The sequence below is a fragment of the Crinia signifera genome, chromosome 3 (assembly GCF_055691185.1).
Source record: "Crinia signifera chromosome 3, ASM5569118v1, whole genome shotgun sequence".
Taxonomy (NCBI): domain Eukaryota; kingdom Metazoa; phylum Chordata; class Amphibia; order Anura; family Myobatrachidae; genus Crinia; species Crinia signifera.
This window is the reverse complement of record NC_139219.1, coordinates 101306915-101329599: the sequence shown is the minus strand read 5'-3', so window position 1 is coordinate 101329599 and position 22685 is coordinate 101306915. Positions and strand designations below refer to the sequence as shown.

At 45.7% G+C, this 22685-nt stretch overlaps 1 protein-coding gene across 3 annotated transcripts in view; it reads left to right on the top strand.

The window, feature by feature from the left end:
- The window catches only part of LOC146063690 (protein unc-93 homolog A-like), a 93895-nt gene that overhangs the window by 9870 nt on the left and 61340 nt on the right, over positions 1-22685 (top strand). For 2 of the 3 annotated variants that reach the window (XM_083176299.1, XM_083176298.1), the window contains exon 3: positions 15603-15784. The exons of the other annotated variant lie outside the window; for it this stretch is intronic. In XM_083176299.1, coding sequence (XP_083032425.1) covers positions 15603-15784 — 182 coding nt within the window. The remainder of the gene's footprint in view (positions 1-15602; positions 15785-22685) is intronic. 3 annotated transcript variants of the gene reach the window in all.

Sequence of the window (22685 nt, the reverse complement as noted above, 5' to 3'; positions counted from 1 at the left end):
ACTTGTATGTGAGACACCCCCATAAATGATGCCATTTCAAAAACTGCACCCCTCACAGTATTCAAAACAGCATTTTGGAAGTTTGTTAACCCTTTAGGTGTTTCACAGGAATTAAAACAAAGTGTAGGTGAAATTTCAAAATTTCATTTTTTTTGCAGATTTTCAATTTTAATACATTTTTCTAAGGAACACAGTAGATTTTACTAGAGAAATGTGACTAAAAATTGATTCCCCCAATTCTTTTGTGTTCATAAGGCTTCATAATAGAAGGAGCACCTACTTGATTTTGGAGCCTCCTTTTTATGAGATTATTTTTTAGGCACCATGTAGGTTTCTAGGCACCATAAGATGCTAAAAGTTAGGAACCCCCCCACAAGTGACCCCATTTTGCAAACTACACCCCTCAGGGAATTCATCTAGGGGTATAGTGTACATTTCAAACCCCCAGGGGTTTCACCAATTTTGGTACAACTGGGCTGTGAAAATGAAAAATTACATTTTTTTACACAAAAATGCAGTTCTGGCTCAAAATTTTTCATTTTCACAAGGAATGAAGGAGACAAAGCACCCCAAAATCTGTGCCGCAATTTCTCCCGAGTACGGCAATGCCTCATATGTGACCAAAAAATACCATTTGGGTGCATGGCAGGACTCAGAAGGGAAGGAGTGATATTTGGATTTTGCAGCACAGATTCTGGTGGAATGAATGGTGGGTGCTATGTCGCATTAGCAAGACCCCCGAAGCACCAATACAGTGGAACCCCCCCACAAGTGACCCCATTTTGCAAACTACACCCCTCAGGGAATTCATCTAGGGGTATAGTGTACATTTCAAACCCCCAGGGGTTTCACCAATTTTGGTACAACTGGGCTGTGAAAATGAAAAATTACATTTTTTTACACAAAAATGCAGTTCTGGCTCAAAATTTTTCATTTTCACAAGGAAAGAAGGAGGCAAAGCACCCCAAAATCTGTGCCGCAATTTCTCCCGAGTACGGCAATGCCTCATATGTGACCAAAAAATACCATTTGGGTGCATGGCAGGACTCAGAAGGAAAGGAGTGATATTTGGATTTTGCAGCACAGATTCTGGTGGAATGAATGGTGGGTGCTATGTCGCATTAGCAAGACCCCCGAAGCACCAATACAGTGGAACCCCCCCACAAGTGACCCCATTTTGCAAACTACACCCCTCAGGGAATTCATCTAGGGGTATAGTGTACATTTCAAACCCCCAGGGGTTTCACCAATTGTGGTACAACTGGGCTGTGAAAATGAAAAATTACATTTTTTTACACAAAAATGCAGTTCTGGCTCAAAATTTTTCATTTTCACAAGGAATGAAGGAGACAAAGCACCCCAAAATCTGTGCCGCAATTTCTCCCGAGTACGGCAATGCCTCATATGTGACCAAAAAATGGCAGGACTCAGAAGGGAAGGAGTGATATTTGGATTTTGCAGCACAGATTCTGGTGGAATGAATGGTGGGTGCTATGTCGCATTAGCAAGACCCCCGAAGCACCAATACAGTGGAACCCCCCCACAAATGACCCCATTTTGCAAACTACACCCCTCAGGGAATTCATCTAGGGGTATAGTGTACATTTCAAACCCCCAGGGGTTTCACCAATTTTGGTACAACTGGGCTGTGAAAATGAAAAATTACATTTTTTTACACAAAAATGCAGTTCTGGCTCAAAATTTTTCATTTTCACAAGGAAAGAAGGAGGCAAAGCACCCCAAAATCTGTGCCGCAATTTCTCCCGAGTACGGCAATGCCTCATATGTGACCAAAAAATACCATTTGGGTGCATGGCAGGACTCAGAAGGAAAGGAGTGATATTTGGATTAAAATTTTTTTTAAAAAAACCCCACAGCACCCTCAAAAAAAAAAAATGCTGATCAGTGATGCAACACTGATTAGCAGTGAGGGGCAGCAGGCACACAACTTTTTGTGCAACCTGACAGGGTATATTTAAAAAAAAAACCTGCTCCCCAAAAAAACTTGCTGATCAGTTAATTTATACTGATCAGCACAAAAGGGGGGCAGCAGGGGGCAGCAGAGACAAAATTATATCACACAATATTATTCTCTGACACAATGACGGTGCAGCAGCAGCAGCAGCAGCAGCTCAAGCACCAGGAAGTAACAGCAACCAGGAAGCAGCAGCAGCAGCTGGCAGCACGGATGCCACCAACGCTGATCAGGTCAGTATAAGGGCACAGATGGGCACGGAGACCGCTCTGCACGCTGTTCCTGACCGGAATGGCGGCTGCAGGGCTGTCTCCGGTATTTTCTATGTGGTGTATTGGCTGTGATTGGTCCGTCGGTCCGACGGACCAATCACAGCCTTTGGGGGCAGGTGGGGTGAGGTGGGGTGACCACCAGTGACACCCTTACACCCGGTGGTGATTGGTGCTGTACTTAACAGCACCAATCACCACCGATCCCTGTGTCACCGAGCGACGTTATTCGCCGGTACACAGAAAACGCTGTAATTGGCTGTTCACATTTGAACAGCCAATCACAGCGATCGCCGATGGGGGGGGCATCGATGCCCCCCCTGGGCAATGAGGGAAGATGTCTGCTGTCAGGGACAGCAGACATCGTCCCTCTGTCACCGCGTCTATAGACGCGGTGACAGTTTAATGGCATGACGTACATTTATGCCATGTGTCGGGAAGTACATCCCGACCATGACGTAAATGTACGTCAAATGTCGGGAAGGGGTTAATATTTTTCCTATGTATCCTTAAAAGTACAAAGTGGCCATTTAGTATGCCTATGGATCTGAACAGGAATACTGATAGCTCCTGGTGTGGTGATACTTGTGTTCTCCTCAGAGTCCAAAGTACAAGGACTCTGAGGAGAACACAAGTATCACCACACCAGGAGCTCATACTTATCCTTGTATGGTCCACTTCAAAGTTCAGAACTATTAAGGAGGTCCTAAGAAGGTCCTCTTACAGTAGCTACCATCCTTTCCAATGAAGATTACTGTAAAAATGTTTTTACCCCTGATGAAGTCTTGTTAAAAAACTAAACGCGTTGGGTATCTGATTTCATCTGTAAAACCAAAGATTGTACTCCTATGACAAGAAGAACCTGTTTTAAGAAACCCATGTTTTAATAAATACTTTTTTATGTGTAAATTATATGTATGGTTCTTTTGAAAAAACTTGAAAATAAGGAAAGACAGAAATCATCTTTAAAATAACTCTAGGGCGCCCAGCAATAACACTATTGGGGTAGTGTATATATATATATATATATATATATATATATATATATATATATATATATATATATACACACACAACAATAGTGGAGCGCCAACCAATTTCACTTTAAAGATAGACCTATACCTCTATTCACAGATCATCTGCAAACCAAATGTCTGTAAATAGAGGGCCTATCTTTAAAGTGAACCCTTCATTGTTCCTATTTTATATATTATATAAATATATTGACCAGGATCTTGACCAGGGTTGGAGTGCCTGGGTTTAAGACCCATGTTGACCCTTTCACACCAGGGTTTTTCAGCAAATTCCCGGGTGGAAAAGCTTTAACCTGGTAAATTGTTGGGTGGTGTGAATTGTGGTCAGGCTGCACCTGGCAAAATGACTCAGCACTCAAAAGTGCCGGGTAATTGCCGGGTGGCTGGTGTGAAAGTGGTATTAGTAGCAGCTATGCAGAAAAAAAATATTGATGTGGGTTTCACATTCAGTTGATATAGATATACAAACTGACAATACATGTGGACTGATAACTACATGTACAGTAGCTCTGTGGGTTATTCTGGTTGAATTGGTCCGCTACATGCGCAGACGGAACACGGGTTTTTACCACTGCGCATGCGTACCTTACGTAATGCGCAACGACAGCACCCCGCTAGCGGAAGGTACTCACCAATCAAAAAGACTAGTCCGATCACAGACGTACAAAGTGGGCGTATTGTGGGCATTTTTATGGGAGAGGCTAGAAAACAGGGCGAAACTTGGCGTATCCCTGGGTGTACATAAGGGCGTGCACCCAAACTGCACGGAGGTGCATCCGCTTGGCTCGCCGAGTGGTCGGGACACTTTTGTCACCTAAAATACTGACACCTGAACGCAATAATAAGCAATTTACTATAATAGCTCATTTGAGTACCTGCTAGCCATACACAGCCCAGATACACATTGGAAGGTTCACTTTCTACACTTGCCACGGTAGGATTGTTTTTATTGTTTGGTAGCCCAAATACACAAGTTGGAATATGGGGAATTAGGTCTCTTTTAAACATCTACCCCCTTGGTGCAAGTGTGCCTGTCATGTTAGGACAACAAGAACACACAATTCACAGAAGTCGACATGTGTCAACACTCACACTTGCACAAAACCATTCACTTCACATCATTAAATTACACACCTCTATCAGGTTGAACAACACCACTGATATGTTTCTAACCCTCTTTTCCTTTCAATGTTTTAGAAATATTTGCCTTTACTCTGTCCTGCTCATGCACACATTATGGGACACAAGTACCAAGCTTACAAATTGTTAACTTGGACACTGATATTCAACCAGGCAATCTGCTCCTAACTGTCTTTTTCAGACTGTATGTAAGATGGCAGGTAGGACATGATTGCCTCCACCATAGGCGAATCTAGAATTATGGTAATGGGTGGTCCCAGATCTATACACAAGAGGAGGGGGACCTTTGCGTGGCGTAGCCGCGCATCAAAAAGGGGGGGTGGCCTCATGGAAAGTAGGCGTGGCATCACAAAAAGGGGTGTGGTATTACACTTTAGACCATACACAGTAATGCCCATTACACATTTTAGCAAACTCCGTAATACCCATTACACATAAAGCCACACGCCGTAATGCCACACACCATAATGCCCACACACCATAATGCCCATTACACATTGTGCCACACATCATGATGCCCATTACATACTTTATAACAAACCGTAATGCCCATTACATATTGTGCCACACATCATGATGCCCATTACATACTACAGAACAAACCGTAATGCCCATTACATATTTGCCACATAAGTGCTGCTTACCTACGTGCTCATTGCTAGGGGGTTCTTGCTTGATGGCACCATCGTACCCATTACACATGATGCCGCACACCATAGTACCCATTACATATGATGCCGCACACCATAGTACCCATTACACATGATGCCGCACACCTTAGTACCCATTACACATGATGCCGCACACCATAGTACCCATTACACATGATGCTGAACACATAATGTCCCTTACACATGATGCTGCACACATAATGCCCCTTACACATGATGCTGCACACATAATGTCCCTTACACATGATGCTGCACACCGTAATGCCCCTTACACATTAAGCCACACATTATGCGTAATGCCCCCACATACCGCCACTTGTAGCGTCCCTTAAGCAATGCCCCCAAAAGTGGCACTTACTGTAAATTTTTATATGAGCCTTCGCTGCTGCTGCAGGGAGAGATGGAGAGCGGTGCAGCTGCTTCTATGGGGAGATGAGCAGTGCGCAGCGCAGAGCACGCTCCTACTCCCCTCCTGGTGTCCCCTCTAGCCGAGTGGACATTTGAAAAATTGTGCGCGACGTCGGGGGAGCACGCCGGGCGCCGGCACCACATGATTAAGGGGGGGGGGCGGGCTGAGGTGAAAGCGCAGTAGCGCACGCAGGGGGGGTGTCTGAGTACCCAGAAACCACCCAGCCTGAAAGCTGAGGGTCCCCTCTTTCCATGGGTACAAGAATTTTAAAAATCGGCCCTTGGAAATCGGAGATATCTGACTTCAAAGCAGTGGTCCCCATCCAAACCTGTTAATTGCTTTTCCCAGTCAGATATTTCAGGTTCTGTCTGATGTAGAGTTTTTCTGAGGGTATATTACAAAAGCTGGGACTCTCCCCCTTTGACGGACCCTAGTCGCTTGTCTCTACTGTGCACAGAACCAGAGATATCAGCCTTCTAGCAGCTGGTTACTGCTCCAGCTCCACACACCTGGTATGTAGTTGTATATACTCGTTGGCAAATTGCTCTGCCTCCTGAACTCTGATCCCCTAGTCCTCCATATAATTTATAGGTGGGATTCTCTAGTTTTTAATTCCATTAAAATCAAAGAAATCTATTTCTGGGAACTGGAGATATCTGCAGTCAAGTAAGCTGTCCTCCCACCAGAAAATTATGAATAATAAGCCCACTCCACTATACACCCCTCCTCTGCATATTAAACATCCTATACCACCCTGGAATTTATGTATTAGGGCCCCTTCTTTCAAACCAATGCCCCCTTCTCCCACCCCATCTCCCACCATCTGTGCAGTAAAGGGGTAATTAGTGGAAATTACTGATCCAGGCCCTACATGCTGAGCAGTTGATATAATACCCCCTACCACCCGCGGGACATCAAAGCTTCCCCCACCCCTACCGCTGGAGGATAGGTAGGGGCCCCAATACATTGCTATGCCCAGGGGTCTACACTGCTGTTATGTATGTATACAGTATATGTGTGTATTATTATTATTATTATTTATATACATTTGGTCTATCTATAATACTTTAACTGACCCGGCATATACTGGGTCACCTAAGTGTCCATCTCCGTGCTTTGCTCCGCACCTCTGGAAACCCCCTTCTGAAAATCCTGAGTTTGCCACCTTAGCGGGGAGAAGAATTGGAGCGGAAGCTGCAGGGGAGACAGTCATTGACAGCTGGGCAGAGAGCAGGGGGCTGCCCGGCTATATTCAGAGCACTGCAGGTCACGGCTGTTTGAAATAATACCCCTTTCACAACAGAAAATGCAGGGATTTACCCTGGAATATGGTCCCAGGATCATGCAGGGACATTCCCAGGCTGACCCCTTATACACCAGCCTAGTCTCTGCATTTTCTGATGTGAGGGGGAGAGACAACCACTCCACTCTCCCTACCCCTCTTTAACCAACCAGCTATATCTTCGGAACCCACTAACCAATTTACATGAGACCAGCATCATATTGAAGAACTTTTGATTTGGCTTCAAATGATTTTGGTCTGGGGTGTTTGGTTACAGAGAAATCTGCCCCCAAAGAACATAAACAGTCATGAAATTACATTTAAGAAATGAAAAAAAAAACGGTTTAACCTCAATATCCCTGGAACCAATTAACCCATATGGATCCAGCCTGGTATCAGATTGAAGGCCCAGCGATTTGGGTTCGACTGAGATCAACCTCGAGCTTCAGTGATGCCGAAGGTGGAACTGGCAGCCATTGAACTGGGCGGGGGTCAGAATTAGCGGGTCCCATGTTATCTTGTAGGAAAAACGTTCCAGCTTTGCCTGGCAGTATCTCCGGTTCCAAGGGGGCTAGAGACACGGGGCAGGGCTCGTTGGAAATCCCATCCCTCAGCTACAAAATGGGCTAATGGGTGGTCCTGTGCACCCCCGGACCACCCCCTAGATTCACCTATGGCCTCCACCTATCTCTGGTTAAGGCTTCCTACATCTGCCCACCACTCTGTAACATTTTTTTTTTTATTTACAGTTTCTTATGTAGCCCAGCATATTCCGTTGCACTTTAACATTGAATTTGGTAGTTTTTTTAGCTGACTTTTTACCACTCTACATTTTTACACTTTTGGAGGAAACACACACTGGCCCTCTACCACTCACTCTAGCCATCCATCACTGCTGTTTGGGAACTGTGCACACATCTTTGTTCCTCTCTTACAAATGTCACATATATCCATCACTTCATCCACTTCAATACCCTACATAATATGTGTGTGACACATACACACAAATTATTAATAGATCTGTAACACTGCACAGAAAACATTTCACAATAAACTCGTTGACTTCTTCACCCCAGCATAGGACCTGCATCATCCAGGAATTATGCTAGGCAGGATATGCAACATAAAAACAAGACCGTACATTTCCAGAGTGTGAACTTGGGATTTTGGTACCCTTTGCATGGGAATAGAAAGAGTTTGCCCACAGGAAGTGGCCCTCCACAGCAAAAGACAAGATTTGGGGCAAAACCACAGACACAGTCCATAAGGTGGCACATTATATCTTCCGGCCTTTTTTGCCCTTGGCTGGTGTTGACTTGGGGGCGGTCGGTCTGCGTCCTCGTCGGTCCGTGGCCTGAGGAGGCTCAGTTGCTGAGGAAGGGGTGGTGGTGGGTCCCTTCTGGCAGCATGGGGTGGGGCAGCAGGTGGATTGGCTGCCTGGGCTGCTACAAGTGGCCTGGTGATGCTGGCAATAACCACCAGAATGTTATTCTGGTGGCTGGGCTGCTGCACCAGATTGTTAATCGCAGCAGCCAGAATGTCATTCTGGTGGCTGCTCTTCTGCACCAGATTGTTAATCGCAGCAGCCAACTTGTCCATAACCACTACTTGGCACTCATTGCACTTTCCAGTTTCCACCCCAAGATGCCTAATGTCCCTCAGCAGCTGGGTTCGGACATCCTCCTCAGGCTGTGTGGCGTGCTGCTGTTCGCGTGGCCCTGAAGTGGAAGCTACTGGTGACAGTGGAGGCTCCTCCTCAGCTGTGAAAAGAAAATAACATTGTCACCATCACATCAATATATGATGTATGTTAACACCAACAAGGCATTTGCCACATTTACCTGCTAACTCTGCAGCAAAAACCTCTGGGAGCTCACTATCCATGGTAGCTACCCCCCTGATCTCAGCCTCATCAATTACATCTTGTGCAATACGATCCAGGGAGGTGAGCTCCAGGTCTGATGCATACTTGCCTATTTTTGAAAACTAGTTTCAGGGAGATTATAGTTGCTAGTAGAATTTTGCACAGCACCCCATTGAGGGGCCCTGTCATGCTCCACCGAAAGGGCGTGTCTAGTTCCATATATGGAGAAATTGTGAAAAGTTTGCGAAAGTGGCACCTAGAATCGTTAGTGTGTACTGCTACATCTGTGAGGAATCTTTTAAAATGACTTATATCCAAATGTAGACGAGCCCCAAAGCAGTTAGTAAGAGCTACTATACTTGCTAAAGTGCTGGGAAATGGTTCTGATGATTCAATGTAAATGTATCTATCTCTCATTCATTTTTCCCAAAAAATTTAACAGAGTAATGTGGGCTAGGTTAAATGAGGGAGATTGGTAGACTTATGAGGGAGAGAGGGAGATTGCTGCTATTTCAGAGAGTCTCCTGCAGAATGCACATCTAGTAATGGCACATCTTGTTCTGCCTGGTTGATTGGCCCCAGTTGAGCCTCAGAACTTGGGCCTGCTTCTGGCTGTGAGGCTGCCTTGGTCTGACTGGGTCCTTTGGGCTCGCCTCTCTCTCTCTCTCTCTCTCTCTTCCTCTTCCGCTCCTCTGCCTTCCTCTGTATATTTTCAGTCATTGACTGTAGCTTAGACAGGTCGAGAAAGCAGCGCTGGGTTTACAGTGAAAGAAATTGACCAATTTGCAGTAAAAAATAAATTTTATATAGCAAATAAAAATAAGTATAAACAGTACATTCAATCACATATAATATGACATAATAAAAAAGTAAAAAATATTTAAAATTCTCACTCTTAGATTGGATGGGTATCTGAAGGGGCATTGGCCCCTTCAGATACCCATCCAATATAAGAGTGAGAATTTTAAATATTTTTTACTTTTTTATTATGTCATATTATATGTGATTGAATGTACTGTTTATACTTATTTTTATTTGCTATATAAAATTTATTTTTTACTGCAAATTGGTCAATTTCTTTCACTGTAAACCCAGCGCTGCTTTCTCGACCTGTCTTTGTTACAAACTTTTGTAAAAACCCGCAGGGAGTGACTTCCCCTGCACCCCAGCAGCTGCTTGGAGAAGCAACACACACTACAGGCGCCCTTATTGCTCTCTGGTAGAGCAACCTCCTTTTCTCCATTGAATGTAGCTTAGAAAATGAGTTCTTGGTCAGAGATGGACCCATCAGAACTGAAGTCAGACATGTTTGCAGTAAACTTTCCTTCTAGGCGGTCACCTATATGTACGCAGAATCCTACCTTTTTTTGCAAAACTCCTGTCGAAAAAACGACGTAAATTACGCAAACTTAACGCACGTGTGCATGCGACAAAACACAGAGACTGAGTTGAATGTGTGGTCCATGGCCCAGTCTGTAGTGTCATTCCTTAATCAATATGTATGTAGAGTTTCTGGGTGACAATTAATAGGGAGTGATTCGCTGCTTTTGGCGATTTCTAGCCCAAAAACGGGTGAAATCGTCCATTTTTCAGAAATCGTCAACTTAATGATATGTGAATTGCGGCAAAAATCGCAGTTTTTGCCGCGAATTCGCACATTCTGAAGTGGCGATTTCTCAATTCGCATCCAGATGTTTTCCCATTGAAAAACATACAATTCGCAAATTTAATGGGGTGCGAATTTGGAAATCGACAAAAAAAATGTGCAAAAATCGTCAAAAAAATAGACCAAGTTCTGACTGGTGAATTTGTCAGAAACATGCACAGATCATTGCGATCTGTGCATGGTTCTGGTGTTAAAAAAAAAAGAGTTAAATTAAAAAAGTGAAAAAAAAATGGCGTGGGGTCCCCCCTCTTTAGCATAACCAGCCCTGGGCTCAAAGAGCCGGTCCTGGTTCCCAAAATACGGGGGACAAAATGAGTAGGGGTCCCCCAGTATTTCAAGAACCAGCACCGGGCCCAACCAGCCAGCAGGGTAATGCCACAGCCGGGGGGAGACCTTTTATACAAGTCCCCCCAGCCAAAGCATTCACCCCCTGACCGGTCAGCATGGGCAGGGGTCCTGGGGGAGTGGGGACCCTCCAAAGAAGGGGTCCCCCCTACAGAACTTACCTGCCCATGCTGAAGCCTGGCGCTGTCCTCGATGCCCCTGGGCGGTGGGCATCGAGCTGATACTTGTGTAAAATGATAGAAAAACTTTTGTATACTGCTGTGGAACTATGAGTCCCAGCAAGCCTGCACCACATGCAGGGACTTGGAGAACCACAAGTCCCAGCATGTGGGGCAATAAAGGGCCCACTGGCACTTGTAGTCCCACAGTAGCACAAATAGTTAAATAAATACACACATACACACGTACAGTACAACTTTATTACACACGGAGCCCATTCATCCATACATACCTATGTTGCCACGAAGGATCGGTCCCCTTGTCCTGTAGAATCCACTGGGGTACCTGTGGAGATAAAACATACTCACAGCCGTCTTCAGCACTTGTCCGGGAGCCCAGCAGCACTGTAATTACGGTTCAGTGTTCTGTTTACATCTGGGGCTCCGCCCCAAGACCGGGACTTAGGCCGGCTCACCAGCCAATGATGGTCCGGCATGGGGGTTTCTCGGTCCATGATTGGCTGGTGGGCGGGCCTAAGTTGCTGGGACTCATAGTTCCACAGCAGTATACAAAAGTTTTTCTATCTTTTTACACAAGTATCAGCTCAATGCGGACAGCCCTGGGCTTCAGCATGGGCAGGTAAGTTCTGGAGGGGGGGACCCCTTCTTTGGGGGGGGGTCCCCACTCCCCAAGGACCCCTGCCCATGCTGACCAGTCAGGGGGTGAATGCTTTGGCTGGGGGGACTTGTATAAAAAGTCTCCCCCTGGCTGTGGCGGATTCGGCATGAAAAGCCGGCGGTCGGGATCCCGGCGTTCAAAATCCCGACGTCGGAATCCCGAACGCCGAAATCCCAACAAGGGGGGGACGTGGATAGCCCCCCCCCCCTTGCGGGCTCGCTGCACTCGCCACGCAGCGGGCCCGGTGCCTTGCTACGCTCGGCACACTTATTTATTCTCCCTCCGACGGTGTCGTGGACACCCACGGGGGGGAGAAAGTGTCTGGATTTCGGTGTTCGGGATTCTGGCGTCGGGATTTTGAACGCCGGGATCCCGACCACCGGGATTTAAACTGCATCCCGCTGTGGCATTGCCCTGCTGGCTGGTTGGGCCCATTGCTGGTTCTTGAAATACGGGGGACCCCTACTCATTTTGTCCCCCTTATTTTGGGAACCAGGACCGGCCCTTGAGCCTGGTGCTGGTTTTATAGAATCCAGGTAACCCCAACTTGTTTGTTCCTGTGATTTTATGAAACCAGGACCGGCTCTTTGAGCCCGGGGCTGGTTATGCTCATGAGGGGGGCCCCACGCCGGTTTTTTTTTTTTTCACATTTCTTTTTTTTTTTCATAAAATCGCACATTTCTGAAAATGTGCCGATTTTCATGCTCGCATATTCGCATCTCATTAAATATGCGAATTCACCGCAAAAGTGCGAATTTTTAAAAGTGCGATATAGGGCGATTTAGGACAAAATCACAATTTGTAAAAAACTGTAATTTCACTAAATCTCGCCCTCTATGTATGTGTGTGTGTTTGTTATATTGCAATCCGGATAGAAAGGCCATGCGACACTTTACCAAAAAGGACAGCATAACAGGTATCATTAGGTTATATATATATACATATTTGTAAATATGATTTTATTCAGATGCAAACTATTCTCCGAACAATTGCTTGCAGGCAGGCCAGCTGGTCCGTTTTTGTCTGTCGTATAATGTATAATTCATACGTACTATTAGCACAGTACAATAACAATATGGGCAAGCATGTGTACGCCCATGTAGATATTAAAGTCTGGCGTAAATTTAAACACACAAATACTGTCAATATTGAAAGGATTAACTCCTTCACTGGTAATCCCGAGAATTTTCCAGGCTATACCTCAATTCCCAAGCTGGCAAGCCCGGAAAATTCTCAGGATTGCCAGTGACTAGCGCTCCTCCGCTGCGCCCCCGGCTCACCCCGCCACTCCAGCTGATACATTACATCCTGCAGCGCCAGCTTATGACAAGCCAGGTCGCAGCATGTAGGGGTGGGGAGCCGGGGCACAGGGCCAGGCAGCGGCTGATTGACGGTTCAGCGGCGCTGCCCGGACCCGGGGAGACAATGGTGGGGTTTTTTTTAGGTAGCGCTCCCCGTAAAAATCTCGCCCAGTGGGGATTGCTCCCTAAAAAAAAAACCACACCACTGAAGGGGTTAATAAAGTTTATACCAAATAAGAATGTTTCTAATCGATCAGTGAACAGCATAACTTATATATGTACCTGCAATTATGTGCTGCGCCATTGCCAATATAACTTCTACTAGGGCTGCACCCTTTGCCCCAAGGGAGCTGCTGGTGCTGGTCGAAGTGATGGACCAGCACCTGGGGCCCATGGGCCGTTGTATTAATAATGTGGATACGGGCCGGGCGTATAATGCTGCCCAGCACAGAAACCGTGCCCGCACGGGCGTAAGGCATACCGTCACCCAACTAGAGAGGAGGTGGTCAGACCTCCGGAGGAGGCAGCCCAAACTGCTGCGGAGGATCCACCGTTATGTCCGCCACTGTAAGTAATGTATATTTTAAACATTATGTTTGCTGGCGAATGTTTGCAAAATGTGTGTGTATATGTATATGTGTGTATGTGTATATGTGTGCATGTGTACAGTATATGTGTACATATGTATATGTGTGCATGTGTATATACACATGCCGGGGACCAAGACTGTGGCCGGGTCCTGAGCCTCCGGTGAAGTCCCGGGGGCCGAGCTGTGTGCCACTGGTGTCGTGCGGGCAGCTGGGTCCAGTGCCGCGTCCTGTTCCGACTCCTCTGTGCACCTCCTGCATGGAGGTAGTCCTCATGCCAGGGCCGTGGGGGGTGCACTCGTCCCGGCCATGTGGGGGTGGTCATCATGCCGCCAGTGGCTGTGCTGTCAGGTCCTCCCTATTCCTTCTCCCCTTCCATCCTCCTCCGTCCACAGGGCACCCTTTCTCCGGGGGCTGAGGATGTAAGCTCCGGCGGATGAGAGCTCACATGTGTTCGACCATCCCCGGCCCTTACCGGAAACTTTATATTAATTTTGCAGTATCAGGCAAATTAATGTCTTGTTTGTTTGAAGCTGCCTATATCTAAAAAAATAGGAACATGTTTTAAGAACAAAAATTTATTTTAACCCCCCCCCCCCCCCCACAAAAAATAACAACAATAAATGGTACTTGTTTCCTAGCTTGGCCACAATCTTCTTGGTCGTGTGCCTTAACTTTAAGGCACACGATGCCCACGATGGACCCGATTTTCCTTCAAATCAGGTCCATTTTACCGGCAAATGGAAAATCGGGTCCATCGCGTCGGTCGTGTGCCTTTAATAAGGCACACGACGCGACCGACGCGATGGACCCGATTCTCCATAGGCTTCAATGTTAAAAATATTTTAACATTGAAGCCTATGGAGAAATCGCGTCCATCGGGTCCATCGCGTCGGTCGCGTCATGTGCCTTAACATGGCACACGACGCGACCGACGCGATGGACCCGATTTCTCCATAGGCTTCAATGTTAAAATAATTTTAACTTTGAAATCGTGTCGGTCGCATCGGTCTTGTGCCATTATAATGGCACAAGATAAGATGGACTTGATTAAGTCCATCTTAACATAGTAATCAATGGGAAATGGGCCAATATGGGCCATTTCTCATTGTATATGGCCCCGTCATGCCCCCCCATTGTAAACGCCACCCCACTATTGACGCCAACCCGAAGCGTGGCGAGCGCAGCGAGCCCGCGAGGGGCGGCGGTGCGCGTCCTCCGACCTTTTCATACCCCTACTATCCACGTCGGCGTGGAGTTGAGAATAGAATAGTGTGGCGAGCGCAGCGAGCCACCGAGCCTGAAGCGTGGCGAGCGCAGCGAGCCCCGCGAGGGGACGCGGATACCTGTGAAGGCCGCGAGGGGACGCGGATACCTGTGAAGGTATCCACGTCCCCTCGCGGGGCTCGCTGCGCTCGCCACGCTTCGGGCTCGGTGGCTCGCTGCGCTCGCCACACTATTCTATTCTCAACTCCACGCCGACGTGGATAGTAGGGGTATGAAAAGGTCGGAGGACGCGCACCGCCGCCCCTCGCGGGCTCGCTGCGCTCGCCACGCTTCGGGTTAGCGTCAATCGTGGGGTGGCGTTACCAATGAGGGGCCATTTCAACCATCAGGGGTGCTGAAATTGGGGTCTGGGGGCTGTTTTACATTGAATCCTATGTAAAATCGGGTCCCAGGGACCATTTTACATTGGATCCAATGTAAAAATCGGATCGCATCGGTCGCATCGCATGCGACCAAATCGCATGCGATGCGACCGACGCGATTTTTCCGACATGACCATCCTGATGCTAATCGGTGTGGCCGTGCTAGGAAACAAGTACCCAATAAATAAATAAAATACATTAGGACACCTAACAGTGCTAACGGGGAAATTAGCATTTTCAGAAAAATTCACAAACAGTGGTGGCTCCTGTTTAGGTCTGCACATGTACAATCACACAAATCAAGAAGCCAGCTTCTAGGGACTTCCCATTGGAAACGCTCTCTGCAAAACACAGTATAAAACAACACTTTCCCTGCAACTTCCTGTCCAGAGTGTGATTAGCACAGAGGTCCTTAATACTTGGACAATTAGGGTGATGTGAGGACCATGTTTTGGGGACTTTGAATGGAAGGCCACTGCAGTGCAATCACTGGAGTGGCAGATTTTGCTGTGGGGTAAAATCTTCCACTGTTTATAAACCAGAAATTAAAATTAAATTGTATTCTATTTACAGAGCAGCTTGAACCCAGAGAAGGGCCTGGGTGTTGCATCATTAAGCGTCATCTATGGATGTCTTATTGTGTCATCACTTTTTCTTCCACCCATCATAATTAAGAAAATTGGATGCAAATGGACAATTGTGGCAGCAATGTGCTGTTATATTACCTACTCTATTGGGAATTTTCATGCAAACTGGTAATGAAAAGTATTTTACATATAAATAATTGGATAATGATATAATTGCCAATTGAATTATATAATTAGAGGGTTTATGCAGGATGATACACAATAACGACTACAGACTTTTAAATTGGTCACTATCACATATTAATTTTTTGATTTGATTGCTATTATGAGTATTTTACATTTATTTTAGATATGTTTTATTCTAGCTTGTTTTGTGTGGGTTCCACTGATTTTTATATTTTATTCTAGTCTATAATTCTCCCTTTTTGATTCAATTAATTAAAATCAACAATATCTTGCAAATCCTGAATTTTGGTTTACAAATATGCACACTGTCTGCTGTATAACACTGCAACACAAAGCTTGTGTCTAGTAGCTCCACTTTAGCTGTATTGAGGCCCTTTTCCCCCATCTCCTTATGGCTCTCACTGGCTGCCTGCTAGGTACAGGCGCAGCCTTACTTCTCCCCAGCCGGCAAGGCCAGCACCTGGATCTGGGTCTCCCACATAAAACACCCAAAAAGCCAGAGTTGAAAGAGACATAGGGGGCATGAAGTTGGAAAGAAACAGATTTATTGCTGCAAAAAAATAAAAAAGATATAGTTGAGTCATAAGGCTGGAGAGACATAGGGGGAAATTCACTAAGAATACGAGTATGACTCAAGGTGCCCATACACGTCCCAATGCGGGTGAGCATTTTGAGCTTAAATAGCACGCATCACATCTCATTGCATGCCTTGTGAATGCTATGTGGATGCAATGCGATTCGATGAAAAGCAAGTACAAAAAGTATGTGCAGCACATACTTTTTGTACTGTGCGATGAGGTGCCGCGGGAGCGCGCACCTCAAAGCACAGATCGCACCGCCCGCATCGGGACCTGTATGGGCACCTTCAGTCGTATTTGTATTCTTAATACAACAGAATACAACTGTCATTTTTGTTGGAAATACAATTCGTAAATAGGGCAGATTTACTAATTGGAAGAATATACGGCCGCTAAATACAAATACGAGTCGGCAGCCTGCACGGATCAGTCAGATCCGTGCAGGCTTCAGTGTAAAAAAATAAAGAAATCATTTTTAAAAGTGGTGTGGGGTCCCCCCCATGGCCATAACCAGTCCCAAGCTCAAAGAGCAGGTCCTGGTCTTAAAAAATCAGGTAACAAACGTAGGGTAATGTCACAGCCGGGGGACAATTATTATATAAGGTCCCCCGGCCAAAGCATTGACCCCCTGACCAATCAGCCTGGGCAGGGATCCTATGGAAGTGGGGACCCCCACAATGATTGGGGTCCCCCCTCCAGAATTTACCTGTCAGTTAGAAGCCTGGGGCTGTCCCCGGTGCCCCTGGCTTTGGGCACTGGGCTAATGGCTGATGTTTGTATAATTTTTTTTTAATAATACAGGTTGAGTATCCCGTATCCGAGTATCCGTTATCCAAAATATTCCAAAAACCATACATTCCAGAAAGTGGAAAGTTTTTTTTGGGTTAAAACATACTGGGGACAACTGTAACAGCACTAATGATATGTAACTGGCACTATATATGTGCAAGAAAATGATTGCTTGCCATTCAAATTCAGTGCCTGAGATAGTACACACATTTTGTTTCATGTTTTGAAACCTTGTTTTTTTTTTTTTTTTCATGTTTAAATTTTTTATTGATTGTTACAAGTCAAGTTTTACAATAAAGCAATACAAACAAATCATATGAGTAACAATCATTATTTAGGGAGTGGGTACAGAAAGAAGAAGAAAAGGGGTGGGGAAGGAGGGGGAGGGGGGAAGGTACGGTGCGGTTTTGAAGTTATCCTTTCTTGAGAATTATCCTTAAGCTTATATTTTACCTAGCAACTGAAACTTCCCTGTGTGGTGTTCACTCACGCTGCCCATATTTCGTAAAATTTGCCCATTTTGAATTCTACCCATGGTGTCCACAATTTGGTCGCCTTGGTGTTAGGCGGTACGAAGAAGCGCCATCTTGTTGCTTCAAATTCGAAGTGGGATTGTACCTCCTTCAAGATCTCTGCCAGGCCAGGCACCGTCGTTGTTTTCCAGCAACGGGCTAGTAGCCGCTTTGTGGTGGCCAGTATGTGGCCTATTACATATTTGTCAGGAGGCAAAGCCGAACCAGGCAGGATATGAAGTAATGCCACTTTTGGTTGGGGTATAATGGTTTCATGTAGTATAATGGAGATACATCTGAAAACTTGATTCCAAAGGTTTATAAGTGATGGGCAGGACCAGAATACATGATAGAGGGAACCTATTCCTCCACACTCGCGTCAGCATGCACATGGGTTAGTGTTACTAATCTTATTGAGAAGGGCTGGCGTAATATATAGCCTATGCAGTACTTTGAAATGTTGTTCTACATGAGTTGTACAGTTAGAAAGCTTAAAGCATATTTGGAATGCCATTTGCCATTCCTCTTCTGACAGGCTTAATCCAATATCCTTCTCCCATTTAATCTGGGATGCTAGTTTGACGTATGTTTTAGGAGTGTTGATACAAGTGTACCATCTAGATATTGCTCCTTTTGAGTTAGTTTTAAGCAGTAATGCGCGTATGTCATTGGGTAGGGTCTTAAGAGATTGGGGTGATGGAGATATCGTATGCAGCCAGTGTCTTATCTGCAGGTATTTGTAAAAATCCGTTTTAGGTATTTCAAATTTTTCCTGCATTTGTGTAAAAGATAATAAAGTATTAGCCTCAAATAAATCTTTCAGTGTCCTAACGTTCTTGGTCGTCCATGTATCCAGGGACAAATTTGGTATTAAGCGTGCCATTCCCCCTATAGACAAATCTAGGGTAAGTTGAGTTCCCTCTGACGCCATTGACCTCAAGGCATACCAGGCTCTGCATGTCGTTTGTACAGCAACAGAATTTTGTATGACGTGTTTAGCCTCCTGTGGTGGAAGCCACAGAAGGTCCATTAGCGGGAACTGGGAGACCATTCCCCTCTCCACTGAAACCCATGGTTTGGGCTCATCTGATGCCATCCAGTCTCCCAAGGAGGAGAGCACCGAAGCCAACTGGTACGCCCTGAGGTCTGGATATGCCAAACCCCCATGAGATTTAGGCAGGGACATGGTCTTCCTTGCTAGTCTGGGCTTTTTCCCCTTCCAAACATAAGAAGTAAATAATTTATTAAATTTAGCCAGTAGGGTTTCAGTTAGCAGAATTGGTATGGTTCTAAATAGATACAGTAATTTTGGTATAAGGACCATTTTTAAAGCTGCTATGCGCCCCATCCAAGATACATGTTGCATCATCCATTCCTGAGTCAATTTTTTAAAGCTTGACAGCAGTGGGATGTAGTTCCGTAGTAGTAAATCCTGAATCTTTTTCGGGACATGTACACCCAAATATTTTATACTAGTTTCTTGCCAGGCGTATGAGTACTTATTTTTCAGTTGGTTTACCAAGGGGGAGGGGAAGTTTATCGGTAGTGCCTCCGTTTTGGTACAGTTTAATTTATAAAAGGACACCGCTGCATACTCCTCCAAAACTCTATGCAGACTCTCCAAGGAGGTACTTGGGTCCGTGAGGGTCAAGAGGACGTCGTCAGCGAACAAACAAATCTTGTGTGATTGACCAAACAGCGAGGGCCCTGAGATTGATGGAGTGGATCTAATTGTCTCAGCTAATGGTTCAATTGCAAGGGCAAAGACCAATGGGGACAACGGGCAGCCTTGGCGGGTACCGTTTGTTATAGGAAAAGGATTTGATAACAATCCATTAATTACCACTTTTGCAGTGGGGTTCGAGTAGAGAGCCAATATTGATGATAAGGCCCTACCTCTAATCCCAAACTTCATTAACACTTCTTTCAAATATCCCCAGTGCAGACGGTCAAATGCCTTCTCCGCGTCCAGGGAAAGCAACAGTAGCGGTTCCGAGGCCGCGGAGAAGGCGTCAAGAACATCTATCACCCTTCTAGTGTTGTCAGACGCTTGGCGTCCCCCCACAAATCCCACCTGGTCTTGATTAATAAGGGATGGTAACAGCTTTGCAAGCCTGTTAGCTATAAGCTTTGCGTAAATTTTCACATCCGTATTAAGGAGTGCTATTGGGCGGTAGTTGGCCAGCATAGAGGGGTTTTTCCCTGGTTTGGGGAAAGCAGCTATTTTAGCTTCCAACATTTCAGTAGGGAATGTCCCCCTCAGGGTCGCTTCTTCAAATACCAATTGCATGGGGTGGGCTAGGGTGTCTTTAAAAGTTTTATAAAATTTATTTGGGTATCCGTCAGGGCCGGGAGCTTTCTCTGAAGGGAGATCTGATATGACTTTGCTTATTTCCTCCACTGTCCAGGGTTTCTCTAGAGATTCCAAGGAGGACTGATCTAAGGAGGGGAGGGATATTTTTTCTAGGAAGTTTGCAATACCCTCCTTAGTGGGTTGGGGTGTGTTTGCATCATCTTTCAGATTATATAGTGAAGAATAGTATTCTGCGAATGCATTGGCTATGTCGGCTGGGTCCGACAGTTTTGTTCCCTTTAAGTTCACTATCCCCTTAATTCTCTCTTGTGCGATTTTACCTCTAAGTTTGCGCGCCAGGAGTTTCCCTACCTTGTCATTTTGTGAGTAAAATTTTTGTTTTAGCCTGAATAAGTTTTTGTTAACTTCCTGCAGGGAGAGTATGTTCCATTCCTCTCTTACCTTGAGTAACTCTTTATACAGAGATTTATTCGTGGGGAAGGATTTAAACCTAGCTTCTAGTTCTGTCAGTCGAGTTTCAATCTCACTCATTTGCCTGTTCAATTTTTTACGTCGCCTAGCTATTGCTTGTATCAGTGTGCCCCTTAGAACCGCCTTCAGCGTGCACCAAAAATTAAAAACCGTGGTATCCCTGGGGTCATTAGTGTCCAAAAACAACTTTAAACTTTCCTGCACCGATTCTTTGATACTTGGGTCGTCCAATAGATAGTCTCCCAGTCGCCACCGTCCCGCGGACGGACCCTGGTAAGCCATGTTCCATCCCAGAGACAATGCCGAATGATCCGACCAAGGTATAGGAATTATATTAGCTTTTTTTATCTGTTGCAGCGTCCATTTATCTGATAAAGCCAAGTCAATTCTTGAAAATGAATTATGGGCCTGAGAATAAAACGTGTAGTCTCTACAGGTGGGGTTTCTGGCTCTCCAGATATCATAAAGGGCAAACTCATTAAGTATTCGCCTAAACTGATGTGACTGATCTGTGACTGTTGTTTTGGATAGAAGGTGTCGTGGGGAGTATTTATCAACGTGAGGGTCTAACACTTGGTTGAAGTCGCCTAGTAGTAGTACCTGGCCTGATTGGTTGGCACGCAAAGCCATACAGAATTTCCGGATGAACCGGGTTTGCTTGGTGTTAGGTACGTAAACATTTGCCAATGTCACTTGCTTATCTTCTAATTTACCCACAAGGATTAAGTAACGGCCTTCCTCATCTGCTATTTGCTTGTCTAATGCAAACTTACAGGTTGCGGAGAAAAGAATTGCTACCCCCGCCTTTTTTCTAGGTCCGTTGGAGGTATAGATCGTCGGGAATTTGTGATTAGTGAATTTAGGCGCTGAGGGGGCCATAAAATGAGTCTCTTGCACTGCCACCACGTTCGCCTTCAATTTAGCAAAGTGGTGCAGCGCTAGGTTTCTTTTATTTGGGGAGTTAAGACCCTTAACGTTTAATGATAGGACGTTAACCATAGTCAAATTTCAAGGGTAAAGTGCTAACGGTTACTGTAGAACAAGTCGGAGCTTTGGCCGCGTTGGCCGAGACCAGCTCGACCCCCGTGGTTCGCTCCACTAGTTGGGAACTTCGGGGACTAGAGGCGCACCATCTGCACCGTACCGTAGGGATGGGCAAGGAGGGTAAATTAGGGTGCCATAAAGGGGATTGAGAGTACCAACTTGGCACTGTTAGTTATGGCCGCCGCTGGGGGCAGCTCATTTAGGGGGCGTGGAGAGAAATTTGTGCCTCCGTCCATCCTAAAACTTTATAACTGACTGGGTGTCAATAGTGCAATATACTAATAAAATATTAAGTGAACGCAACATTAATAGCATCCATATCATAACCATTAACATATCTACTGCAAGCCAAACTGCCATTTACATATGTCAGTATCGGGAGGGGGGGCTACCCCACCCGCCCACCCCCGCTCCGGTTGCACATGTGGTCTGACCCATATTCAAGCCTCGTCGGTCTGCCCGGGCAGAGTGGCGTCGGCGGAGAGTCCCCCCCCCCCTCAACCACAACATAACATTAGATGCAATCATAGAGCATGGCAGTTCTCAACAGTAATTCTCAGCTCAACGGAGCATAAAGGTTACTGGCAAGCAGTAGCAACCAATAACAAATAAGATCGTTCAATTCACTTAGCCTTGGACCATTCCGTTTCGATCCTGGGGTGTCTTGAGTTCGCCGCTGAAATATCATTTAAGTTCCATTTCACAAGGAGCTTGACGCCGTCCTCCGGGGTTGTCACCACCGTAGTAACCCCGTTCTTTCGAACAATCAGCTTAGTGGGGAAGCCCCATCTGTACTGAATTTCCGCTTTCTGGAGTGCCTTGGTAACTGGTAGAAATGATCGGCGACGAGCTATGGTGGCAGCTGAGAGGTCGCCAAATATTTGGAGATTACCGAGGATTGAGTCCGCTCGTTCTTTTGATCTTGATGCTTGTAGGACTTTTTCTTTAATGTGGTAATAGTGAAACCTCATAATAGTGTCCCTGGAAGCCTCCTGGGGCGCTGTTCTTGCTTTCGGGAGTCTGTGAATACGATCCAACAATAGATCTTGATCGCTGGCGTCTGGGAGCAGATCTTTGAGTATTCTTGTGACATAATTTTCTAGATCTGAGTTATTTACTGATTCCGGGATTCCTCGTATCTTGATGTTATTTCGTCTAGATCTGTCCTCGAGTTC